Source organism: Ichthyophthirius multifiliis (genome assembly GCF_000220395.1).
Source record: "Ichthyophthirius multifiliis unplaced genomic scaffold scaff_1120509250879, whole genome shotgun sequence".
Lineage (NCBI taxonomy): Eukaryota > Ciliophora > Oligohymenophorea > Hymenostomatida > Ichthyophthirius > Ichthyophthirius multifiliis.
The window spans coordinates 126,006-138,826 of NW_004086411.1; the positions used below are offsets into that span (position 1 = coordinate 126,006).

The following is a 12,821-nucleotide window of genomic DNA, read 5'->3' on the forward strand; positions in this document are numbered from 1 at the left end:
AACAACAAAGCAAGTAATAATTACTAATTTTTATGTTTACTCAATAAAAAAGAATTTTTAAATCGTAAATTATAAGTAGAATCTAAACTTAATAAAAATATAAGCTTAAATTTCTATTTATTATCTTTTACTTTTATAAAAAGGTTATATTCTAAAAATGAATTAAAATAAAGGCTTTTTATATATAAAAAACAAAAATAATAATATAATCTAATTTATATACAAGCATATTTTTTTATTTATAAATAAAGAAATTTAAAATATAATTTGAATAATATATAAACGATTATTTTGTTTAACTTATTATTTATTTTTAGATTCCTTTTAATTAATTTTATTTATTTATATTATTATATATATAAATTAAATTATTTTTGGGAAGTTTTATCATATAAACTAAATTTTAAATAAGAATAAAAATATATGTGATATATCTTTATTTTAATTACACTTACATATATATATTTAAGTCACAGTATTTAGTATATAATTAATAATAAATAAAAAAAGATATTTTTTTCTAATTAAAATATTCAAACAAAAAATGAAAGAAAACAGTCCTGTAAAAGACTAAATCAGAAAATAAATAAAAATAGACGAATAATAGGATGAAGATGATTGTTAGATAATTTAAGTTATAAGTAAATCATATTTTATATATCATTAAACTTTAATCAAATACATTGAATCATGAATACAAAAATAATGTTTATAAATTTGATTTTTTTTAATTTATATTTTTTTTTTTCAAAGTAAATATCAAAAAGCAATAAAAAAATATTATTAAAATATAGGAAACGAAGTTAAGAAACCAAGCATTAAATGTAAGGCATGCAAAAAAAGTTCTAATCAAAGTAATCTTGTTTAATGTACTTAGTGTAATCGACATTTTCATAAATAATGTGTAAATTATTCACAAAGCGAAAAATTTTTATGTGATTATTGTTAGTAAATAAAAAAAAATATATATATATATATATATATTTAATTATAAATATATATATAAAATACATATATTTTTATTTTAATTTTTTACTTATTTTTTAAAAATTACTCTCTAAATAATTATTTTTTTTTAACACATTTTTAATATTAAAATATTATTAACTCTTTACATTTTTAAATTTAAAATTTTATTATATATTTAATATTTTTATTTTTTTATAGACAAAAAACATCTAAAACTATACAAACAAATTCGCATGAAACAAAAGAAATAAAGTACAAAGAAAATTCATATAAGAGTTTATAAGAATTTTGTTAAAAATAGTAAATAAAAATTATAAAAAATATTTTACTGATTTTTTATTTTTTTCTGTAAAATAATATAAAAAAGCCCTTAATATGTAATTGATGGAAAAGTAAAGTTTCCTATTGAAGATACTTTATTAACAATTTATGATTAAGCATTTCCTGATGCATTAGGTTTATAAAAGGTTTAATTTTTTATATATAAAATAAATTATTTGTAATATTACTTTTTTATATTAAAAAATATATAAAGAGACCACATCCTAGACATTCTAATTTAATTCCAAATGAAAATTATGAAGATATTTTAATGTTTTGGAATTTTATTAATTCTTTTAATGATTAAATAGAAAATATAAAAATTACAAAAGAATAATTATATGTACTTTTTGATTATTAAGGAAAAGAAGGAAGATATATATTAGACAAAATTATAAAAAATCTTGTAAGATTTCCTGTATAGGATATATTTTATACTAATAAAATCGAATGCAATAAAGAACTTAGTGATTAACCCTTTTTTATTGTTTTGAGATTTTTAAAAGAAATAAATTTAATTTAGGATGTCATTAATTAAATTTGGCCTGAATTTTTAAGAAATTTGCATTATTTTTAATAATATTCTATAAATGTAAAAAAATTGAAAAAATATAAAATTATATAAAAATATAGTTTAAATGCAATGAAGAATCCTTAAATGAAGTTTTATAATTATTAGAAAAACCTAATTTTAATAGTTTTTATGAATTTACAACCAAATAAAAAATAAAAGTAAATTTTATTTTATATATTAAATATTTTTTATTAAAATTTATAGTTTTTTGGTCTTATATTAGCATGTGTTGATGATAGTGATTCTTTCCATGATGGAGTAATGGCCGTCCGTTAAGAAAAAGTACATGAAATGACAAAAGAGCGTAATGATTTATAGATTAGCATTCGAAAAGATGAAGGTGAATTGCTTTCTTGTGAATTGAAATTAAAAGAATTATAAATCACTGTAGAAGCAGAAGAAGAATAAAATAAAACAAAGAAAATAAAAGAAATAGAAAAAACGAAATAACTTTAATAAAAACTAAATGCGAATTTAATCAAAAAAAAAACAAGGCAAGCTTTTTTAATTTAAAATTTACCTCATTATGTAAATACAGCTTAATTGTTAGGTTTTGACCATAATAAATCTGAATATTGGGTACTATATTAGATAATAATTTTTTTAAATTTTTTTTTAGTTTTTCTTCCATGATAATAAGATTATTTATTGTAAATATAAATAAAGTATGATAGATGATGAAAAAACATGGACTTGTTTTAGTTCTAAATAAGAAGTTAGAGATTTGATACTTAGTTTGAATAGAAAAGGAATTAGAGAAAAAAAATTATATGAGAATATTATTTCTTTGATAAAAAATAATAATTTCAATTTCGATATTGAAGAATTAAAAAAAAAAGGAAAAGATTAAAATGAAGAAAATTCTTAAGATTAACTTTTAGATGAAAATATCGAAAATATTGAAAAATGGATTCTTAATTTTGAATAAACTCCCTAAAAAAAAAAAGCTTAATAAGATAAATAAATGTAAGCCAATTTTGAATCTATTAAAGAGTATCTTTTTTAAGCTGAAAATTCTTACACAGAATTTTTACAAAAGAAAAATTCGAGATGGCAAACAAAAATTAATAGAGAAAAAATTGTAATTATTTTTTAAAGTATATAATATTTATATATTTTTTTAGAAAAATGATATAATGTTATGTAATGATATAAATTAATTTAGTGATTTTTTAGAGTAATTAAATGATTACTTTTGTTAAGTTGATTATTTATATGTAAAAGAAAAGCCAATTAATGAACTTGAAAACGAAGAAAATTCTAAAAATTTAAATGAAGATAATTAAATTTAAGAAAAACTTAATTTTAATTAAATAGAAAACCATCCTAATGCTAAAATTAGAAAAATACCAAGTAAAAAATACTTTTTATTTAAATTTAAAAACAAATTAAAAGTCAAACTTTGGGGTATTAATAATGAAAAGCTAAAAAAAAATTGGCTAAATTTACCGATTGTAAATATGTTGAGTTTATATTTAAAAACTATTGTACTCATAAGTTTAGTTTAAAGGCATGTATAGACCTAACCTGCTAATTTGAATAGAAGAGGAGGCATAAAAGCAGTTAAAAAAAATTAAAAGTATTCTTCTTCTTCTTAATTTGATGAATAAGAAGATGATTTTAATAATGAAGAAGATTATTATTAAGGAAAAAACACCAACAATAATAATAATAATAATAATAATAATAATTCAGAAGATTATGAAGAAGAAGAATTCGATTATAAAAAAAGGACTACACGAAGAAATTATATTGAAGAGGAAAGTATTAGTGAAATTACTGAAGAAAATAGTGAAGATAACCAAATTTTAACATGTGGTATTTGCAATAAAGAAAAAAATATTTTCCCATGTGAATAATGTGAATAATATTATCATTTAAAATGTTTAGGTTTAAAAGTAAATTTTTAATATCTTTTTAGTATTTATTTTAAATAAAAAAATTAGTAAAGTAACAAAGATTTTGTTTGTAATTAATGTAAGTAAAAAAAAGAAACTTAAAGATAAACAAGAAGTTAAATAAAAAAGTAAATTTAAAAGAAAAGATATTGAAATATATTAAAATTTTTATATTTTTTTTTTTAATTTTAATATTTATGAGGAATATATTATATATTTTTAAGAAAAAAATAATATAATAATATATATATATTAATTAATTAATATATTTTTTTTATATATATACTTTATTTTAATTAGTTTTTATTTTAAATATATAAATATAAGATAAATATATGTATTTTTCAAAATTATTCATCTTCTTCATCTATTCGGCTTAATAATTTATCTATTTAACTTTTTAATACATTATATAATTATTAAATTGTAAATTCATCTAAATCTAAAAAAAAAAAATATATGTATAATAAATAGATTTGTACTATGTAATTTTCCAAAATCAATAGCTAATTTATGTGGATTATCTCCTTCATTTACAATTATTCTTTCTGTTTGTCCATTTTTAATAATCACGTCTACAAAAAGAAGTGGTGTTTTTAAACTTTCATCATGATTATTTTTAATCGATTTATTACTATAATATCCTCTTTATTATAAATTATTTATCATTTCTTTTTCTTTTCTTGCATTTCTTAGTCTTTAAATGACCTAAAAGATAAATATTTATAACCATATAAAATAAATATTTAAAATTAATTATTTTACTTTTTCAGAATTTTTCGGATTTTAAGATTATTTTTTAAATTTATTTTCATATAATTCAGGGCGAAAAGTGCATTAATTTTTTTGTTTTTCATATTCAATATCTAGAGTCGTTTTATTTTTGTAAAAAAATTTATTTTATTTGCTTATATTATATAATTGTTCAGTTTTTTTAAAAGCAAGCGCTTATTTATCTCTTTTATTTTCGATTTGATTATTTAAAAAAGGTGAAAAAGTACATTCTTAAAGTTCTTCTTTCTCTTTTTGTTATTTTTTTAGTATGTTTTATTCATAAATATGTTTTTTAGACAGCATAAGTAAATCATAATGTGAAATTTACCCTTCCTTATCTCCTTTGAGTATATTTTTTTATTTTTCTCTATATTATTCGGCTAGTATTTTGGATGTATTAGATATTTTTTTGTTAAAAATATTTTCTTAATCAAAATTTTAGCCTCTCTGCAATTATAATTCTTCCTAAAAAAGCCTATTTCTATAAAAAACATCAAAAGTTTCTTTCAAAATTTTCCTTTGATCTTCATTTTTAACGTTCCAAAATCCCCTTTAATCAAAAAAACCCAATTTAATATCAATTTTTTATCCTTAAAATTAATTTAATAAAAATTCATTAGCTTAAATACATTAAATTTAATTATTTTATTCAATTTTTTCTTCATTTTTTTGTGAAAATTAAAATATACTATCATCATATATATTTAATATTATTTTTAAAAAATTAAACAAATTTTATATTTAAATTTTATTTTCAAAATTTATTATATTCCAAACTAAAAAAACCAATTTTTTTTCCTTTTCAACTAATGTATTTTCTTTAAATGTTAAAAATCCGGTTTTTATAAGAATTTCGAATAAATTTGCTAAATCTATGTCATTTTCTTATGATAAACAAACTGTATTTAGCACTATATTAAGCTCTTTTTTAAATTTATTTAATACTAGTTCTTCATTTTTATAATTTTTGGGTTTTTGTGTCTTTTTAGTTTCTTTATGGAATGAAAAATGTCTTCTTTAAGCATCTTTATATAAAATTTCATCTACTTTTTATATTCTTTTTATTGATTTGGACTTGGGTTGGATTTCAGGGTGAAATGTGCATTCTTTTTATTCATAAAAATTGTTTTTTTTCTAATATAAATATAGGCGATCATATATATTTGGTTCTTTTTACTAAAAAAGCCGTTTTTTTTTGACGATTTTTTATGAGTTTTTTGATATTTAGGGTTTTTGAAAGTTTTATTATATTTCTTCCATCATTGATTTTTATTAAAGCTTTTATTTATAAAAAAAAAATAATGCATTTCTTTTTATAAATAAAATTAATGCATTTTTTTTACTATTTGTGTTTTTTCTTTTTTATATTTTTAGTATAAATTTTAATGTTCTATAAACTCATCAAATGTGCGATTTACATGATTTGAGTTGATTTTTGGTTAAAAAGTGCAATTTTATAATTCCCTTTCTTCATGGTTTTAATGAAAAAAAGAATGTGATTTTTATTTTTCCATATTATTTTTTTTATGTTAACTAGTATTTGGTGTTCTATTCTGTTTTATTTTTGTAGTTTAGTTAATTGAATAATTTTTATTTTAACTATTATATATAGGAGCTTTTGATCTTTATGAAAAATAATTTATTATGTTTATAGTATTTTTTTGGTTTGAATTTGGGGGTGATTGTATTTAAACTAACGTTTCAAGCTTTTTTGATGAGTTATAAGAAAATATTTTATTTTCTTCAATAAAGGAGAAATAGCTGTTTTTCATTTAAATTTTTTGTTTTAATTAATTATATTGTTTATAATAATATATATAATTTTTTTATTATGCTTAGTATAAATGAAATAATATTTTTTGAATAATAAAAGGAATAAAGGATATTAATTAAATTAAAACAGTAAAAAAATACTTATTGATAAGTATTAATTACTTAAAAATAATTTTTATATATGAATTATAAAAAAATAAACAAAAAAAGAAAATAAAAATAAAAAATAGTATTTTAATTTTATTTATATTATTATTATTAAAAATACAATAGCTATACTTAAGAAGTGTTAATATATTTATAATACTGTATAACTATTTATAAATAAGATTCGATATTATATTTATATTTTTATTAGTTTTTATAAAAAAAAATTATTAAATTTAGTTTGAATTAAAAGATTATTAGCAAAAATTATTTATAATGGATATTGTAAAATTAATATTAGTCTTTTTATTTTAAAAAAATATTTATAAATAATTAAAATTATCTTAAATTTTATTTTTTATTTTTTAATTATAAATAATTTTTTTTAATGAGTATAAATAATATATAAGATTTTATTGCTGATAAGAAGTTAAAAGATTTAGAATGGAGATTTGCAAGTAAAATATAAATAATTTTTTACGGTCATATTTTATTTATTTAGTTGCTACATCAAATAGTTCTGTTTCATAATATGGAGATTGTTTTTTATAAATTAAATTAGTTACATAAGATAAAAATTAAAATGAAGAAACAACTTTATTGGATTTAAATTTATAATAATTTAATGAATTATATAGTGAAATCGATAAAGTAAAAACTTTAGTTGATTTTATAAAATGAAAATATAAAATAATATTTTTTTATTAAAATAATTTTATAATTTGTTTTTTTTCATTCTTTTTATTTTCCAATATATATAAAATAAGTTAGAATTTTACGAAATTAAAAGTTTAATAATTTTATAATTATAGTTATACCAATAAAAAAATTTCTGTTTTTTTTAATTTGATCTGAATATTTTATATTTTATTTTGCATAACAATGTATGCTTTTAATACTAATATTTTTTATTCAAAATATAAATTAAATTTTAATCTTGGTATGTATTTGTTTATCAGAAAAGAAAAATTTAAATAATAATAATTAATTTTTTGTTGTAAAATATTATATATATATTAATTAAATAAAAATTAAAAATAATTCTGTTTTAATTATTTTAATAATTAAAACCAATGTAGTTTCTAAAACTTTAAGTGTTTTACTTTTATAAGATATTTAATATCCAGTAAAAAAAAAATTAAATAAGAAGTTTATTTTTTAACATATAACAATTTAATAATAATTTATCTTAAAAAGAATAATAAACAGAATTTAATAAAAAATTAGTGACTAATACAATAATTTTTTTTAGTTTTTATGCGGTAAGATTTTTTTGATTTTATTTGTTTACATATGAATTCAGATAAATAAATACTAATTAAAATTAATAACTGAACAAAAAAATTTTAAACATTATTTTAAATAAAAAACTTTATTTTACTTTTTATAAAATTTGACAAATATGAATAAATAGAAAATTCTTATATCCATAAAATCAAAAATATTTAATTATTTTAATTTTAAAAGAATTTTTATATAATATTGTTTTTATTAATATATTATATATTAAATTAAATAATTAATTTAATTGAAAAATAACAGAATAAATCAAATAAAAAATCATATAATTGATTTTATGAAGATTATAAAATATATATATTTTATTTGAATTTAAATAAAATATAAAAAAAATGATTAACTAATAAACATTTAAAAATAAATATACTAATTTTTTTCATTTGTAAAAAATGAACTCTTCTTATGAACCTAATAACAGCGAACCTATTCTTTTGATATCTTTATCTCAACTTTAAAAAGCACAGAATATATCAAATGCCATTAATGCTTTTTTTTCTTCAATAATATATTTTTTTTACTAAAATAATTAATCAAGCTAACTTCTTCGTTCTTTATTATAAATTCCTTCCAAAATCTAATAAATATTACTGAACTAAAATTAGTAAAATATTTTTTTTTAAAAAAGCAATTTTGAAAAAATAGGAGCCTTTTAATTTGAACTCATAGTTAATAATTCTTAGTAAAAAATCTAATAATTTTTTGAAAAAGATTTACTCGATGATTTTAATTTTAAACTGTATGAAGTAAACAATTGTTTTTCATTGAATTAATTTCTTATTCAAAATAAAATTAATGAAGAATTAAGAATTTATTCATGTTAAAAACATGAAAAATAATTGAATGAAATTTCAATACCTTAAATGCATTCTTTCATATAAGATTTAAATAAAAGATTTTCTAATAATAATAAGTATAATTTTGAAAATAATTACGTGTATATTTTAACTGAAAATCAATTTGATTTATCTTTTATTTAAGAAAATTTATCTTAATTTTAATTTTTATAAATAAATCCTTAATAATTAAATGCTAAATAAAATTAAGAGAAAGATACTATTTTATTTGACAACAGAAACAATAATAAAATTGAAAGATTAATCATATAATTAAATTAAAATTAAATATTAAATTTATAAGAATCTATTTTATAAGGGCTATTAGTATTACAAACATAAGGGCAATGCTTAAATGATTTACATAGTATTTTTATTTTAAAAAATTATTAAATTTTACCTATTATAAGTGGATATTTCGGATAAGAACTTATTCAAGAAATTTTATAAAATCAATATGGAAAATAAGAAAGTTTAGATATTTCAGAATTATTAATCGAAAGTTTTGCAAAATCAGCTCCTTTTGAACATGCTTCAGATATAAATAATTAATTTTATAGGCATGCATGGGCATTTTTAGGAAATTCAGTTTTATTTAAAAGCTATTTTGAAGGAAAATAATATATTTTTAATTCTAATAATTTTAAAAATATTGATGAATTTTTGGATAAAGTACAATAAGAATTTAAAAAAAACTCTAATTGTATTTTACAAACTTTAATAAATTCACATAATTAATAAAATTAAAAATAAATTAAATTTAAAATTTCAACATCTATTTTATCTTTAGATAAATTGTTTTATGGTTTAGGCTTAATTAATATAAAAAAAAATGATAAAAATAACAATAACATATAAAAAATATGTAAAGTTCCAGCCTTATAACTAAAGATTGTACCTATTGAAAGTAGATTTTTAATTAAAAACAAAATATTAAATAATGAAGTAAATAATGATATTTTGAAAAAGCAAAAATTATTAGGAAGAAAAATGAGAGCAAAATTATAAGAATTCGGCATAATATTAATTACTATAAAAGATAAAAAAAATACAAATTGGAATAAATAAAATATAAAAATATTACTTGAAAAAATATTGTCTGATATATAAAATTAAAATATATTAAAATAAAATAAAATAGAGAAACATTAAAAGAAAAGTTATTAAAATTATTAATAATAATAATAATAATAATAATAATAATAATAATAATAATAATAATTATGCAATTTTTAATTTAATAATGAAATGCTTAATTTTCAAGCTTAAACAGAGTTCTATTAAGAAGACAATCCACCACGTGGAACAGCCTTAACTATTTTAGATTGTGATTAAAATCAACTTGATAAAATAAAAATTGCTAGATTTAAAGATGTCTTAGAATAAATGAATCCTGATGATGTTTTTAAATTAAAATAGATGAAAATTTAAATAATTGATAATGAAAATAAGATAAAATCAGTTCCCCTTTTTATAGGATTTAATTAAATAAGAATATGTCCAAAAAAATAAATTATTTAAATTTAAGATTAACTTCTAAATAAATTTGTTCAAAAATTAGAATTAATATTAAATTAGGAAGAATTTATAATACCATAGAAATATATTTTAATACTAGATAATTATAGTATTATAAAATAACTTGAAATTCCGAAAGAAAACTTAAAAAACTTTAAAAAATATTTTTTTGACTTAAATAATCCTAAATTTGATTATTTTCTCGAAAAATACCAGATAAATAATTTTGATGAAATTCCCATAAACACTAATATTCCGACTCCTGAAAATTTAAATGATGGTAAACCTTATTACTGGAGTCCTTCAGGATAGTCAGGTGTAAATTCTTAAAATAACTTATATTCTAAAGTAGTTGGAATCGAATATTCTACAAATGAAGAATAGAGAGTTTTACATAATGACTATATTTTAAGATAAGGAATAATAAACGAAAAAATTTTTTGCGCAAATTTATTTTATTCATGTAATTTATATAGAAGCTCTGAACTTTTTGGATCTATAATAAACTATTGTAAGGCCACACATTATCCTTTTGGATGTATTACTGATATTTCAGCATTTACTTAAGTCTTAAATGATTAAAAAACTTTTGGAGTTAATGGGATAGCCTGTCTAACTTCATATTTAATAAATTTATCTTAAAAAGCACTCAGGAAAGAAATTGATCTATCAAATATTAAACTTATAATTTTCGGAGGAGAATAATTAAATTCTTCTTAAAAAAAACTAATTTAATCTTTATGTGATCCTAATGTTTAATTTATAGGGGCTTATGGATCCGCAGAAGCTGGAATAGTTGCTTATTAGACTAGCTAAACAATTGAGAAAGCAAAAAGATAGGGTATTGTAGATGAAAATTAATTAGCAGCTGTTTATGAATATATTAAAGATATTGTCCACCTTGAACTTTGTACTAATGATGAAATTGAAGAAGGCATAGGCTGTTTAGTCATAACTAGCTTAGTAAGAAAACCGCATTTAATAAAATATAATACTTAAGACAGGGTAAAGTTGATTAAAGATAGTAATCTGTTTGTTTTTTTGGGAAGACATTAAAACTCTAGAGCTATTACTTTGGGAGAAAATAAAATCTATTTTGATTCTATTAAAAAGTATGTTTTTACACCATTATAGCTTGAAGAAATACCGTTTTAAGTTAAGGTTAGTAGTCTTATTAATAATGAAATACCTTAATTATAATTTACACTTATTGTTTTAAATATCATATCAGAAGAATAAAAAAAATAAGTTTAATAAAATTTCTTTAGTTTTGCTGATATGGTTATTGAATGGGAAGAAACTGTTGATAAACAAATTGATTTTGTAGAAGAATCATAATTAATTAGATCGTATATGTCTAGAAAGTTGGTTAATTTTATTGATTTAAGAAGTGAAATAAAAAAATGATAAGTTTTTATAATATATTTTATATTAATTATACTTTATATATATTATAAAAATAAAATTTATTGTCATTTAATAAAAACTTATTTAAAATTTTTTATCATTAAGGATTAAAAAAAAATTTTAATTAAATATTATAATAATGAAATATACAGTTGATAAATTAAAGTTAAATTCTAAATATTTGACGAAATAATATTTATTTAAAAAAAAAAAATGTTAAATAGATTATAAATTATTAATAATTTCATAATAAAATTTTTAAAAATTACCATACTGATTATTTTAAAATATGAATTAATTATAATTATATAAATAAAAAATTTTATTTACTTATTTAATAATTCAACTTTCATTTATGATGCTATCTATATTCAAAAATTTAAATGTAATAGAGATTTATGAAAATCCAATATAAATTTTAAAAGAATATATATTTAATTTAAGTATATTAGAAATTTTATAAGTAAATAATAAAGTTAAAAAAATATTATGTATCATAACGTAAAAAAATATTTATATGTATATTTGATTAGTTCATTAAAAAATAATTAATATGAAATATATTAAATTTATGTGAAAATTAAAAAATAAAAATAAAATAAAAATAAATATAAATATAAGTTATAAAAAAAAAAAAAAAATTATATATATATACATATATATATATAATATATATATATATAATAAATAAAATAAAATAAAATTTTATTTTTAAAAAAATATATTATAAATATTAATTTATACATAAAATAAGCTTTTGTTAAATATAAGTTAATATAAATATTATTATATATAAAATTAAATTAATATTCAATTAAAGATATTATAAATATCTTAATTATTAAAAAAATTAACAATAAGAAATAATATAATATTATTATTTTATTTATGAATTAAAACAAATCTTTATTAAAAAAAAATTTTAAAAAAATTCTTTTTAAATTTTATAAGCTAAATTTATTTTTTAAAATGATTCATTTGATTAAAAATAGATAAATTTTTTAAATTAAACAGTATATAATATTTTATATGAAAAACATATAATTTTTTTTTTTTAATAAAATAAAGAGAAAATACAATTATAACAAAAAAATATAAAGATAATATTTTTAAATTGAATAATAATTATAATTATTATTAAATAATTTCATTTAATTTAAAAATGTATTTAATTTTTTAAATAAAATATTTAGGGTAAGGTTGTGAATGGGGGTTAGGGGTTGGGGTTGGGGTTGGGGTTGGGGTTGGGGTTGGGGTTGGGGTTGGGGTTGGGGTTGGGGTTGGGGTTGGGGTTGGGGTTGGGGTTGG

At 16.8% G+C, this 12,821-nt stretch overlaps 1 protein-coding gene across 1 annotated transcript, besides 12 other annotated features; it reads left to right on the plus strand. All coding sequences in view use genetic code 6, as the record gives it.

Annotated features, from left to right (window-relative positions):
• Positions 1-544: 544 nt before the first annotated feature.
• Positions 545-2,022, plus strand: IMG5_106550 (PHD-finger family protein, putative; the record flags this gene model as incomplete). The annotated part of the gene is made up of 5 exons (XM_004035040.1): positions 545-641; positions 795-948; positions 1,168-1,269; positions 1,337-1,436; positions 1,505-2,022. Coding segments are annotated over 5 exons (971 nt in total), but the record flags the coding sequence as incomplete, so codon positions are not given.
• Positions 963-1,005: a microsatellite.
• A 1,503-nt stretch (positions 2,023-3,525) lies between the features above and the next one.
• Positions 3,526-3,555: a microsatellite.
• Positions 3,556-4,004: 449 nt separating this feature from the next.
• Positions 4,005-4,067: a microsatellite.
• A 1,748-nt stretch (positions 4,068-5,815) lies between these two features.
• Positions 5,816-5,878: a microsatellite.
• A 439-nt stretch (positions 5,879-6,317) lies between these two features.
• Positions 6,318-6,355: a microsatellite.
• A 3,335-nt stretch (positions 6,356-9,690) lies between these two features.
• Positions 9,691-9,723: a microsatellite.
• Positions 9,724-9,761: 38 nt separating this feature from the next.
• Positions 9,762-9,810: a microsatellite.
• Positions 9,811-12,096: 2,286 nt separating this feature from the next.
• Positions 12,097-12,133: a microsatellite.
• Positions 12,097-12,155: a microsatellite.
• Positions 12,098-12,133: a microsatellite.
• Positions 12,156-12,196: a microsatellite.
• Positions 12,197-12,722: 526 nt separating this feature from the next.
• Positions 12,723-12,821: a microsatellite.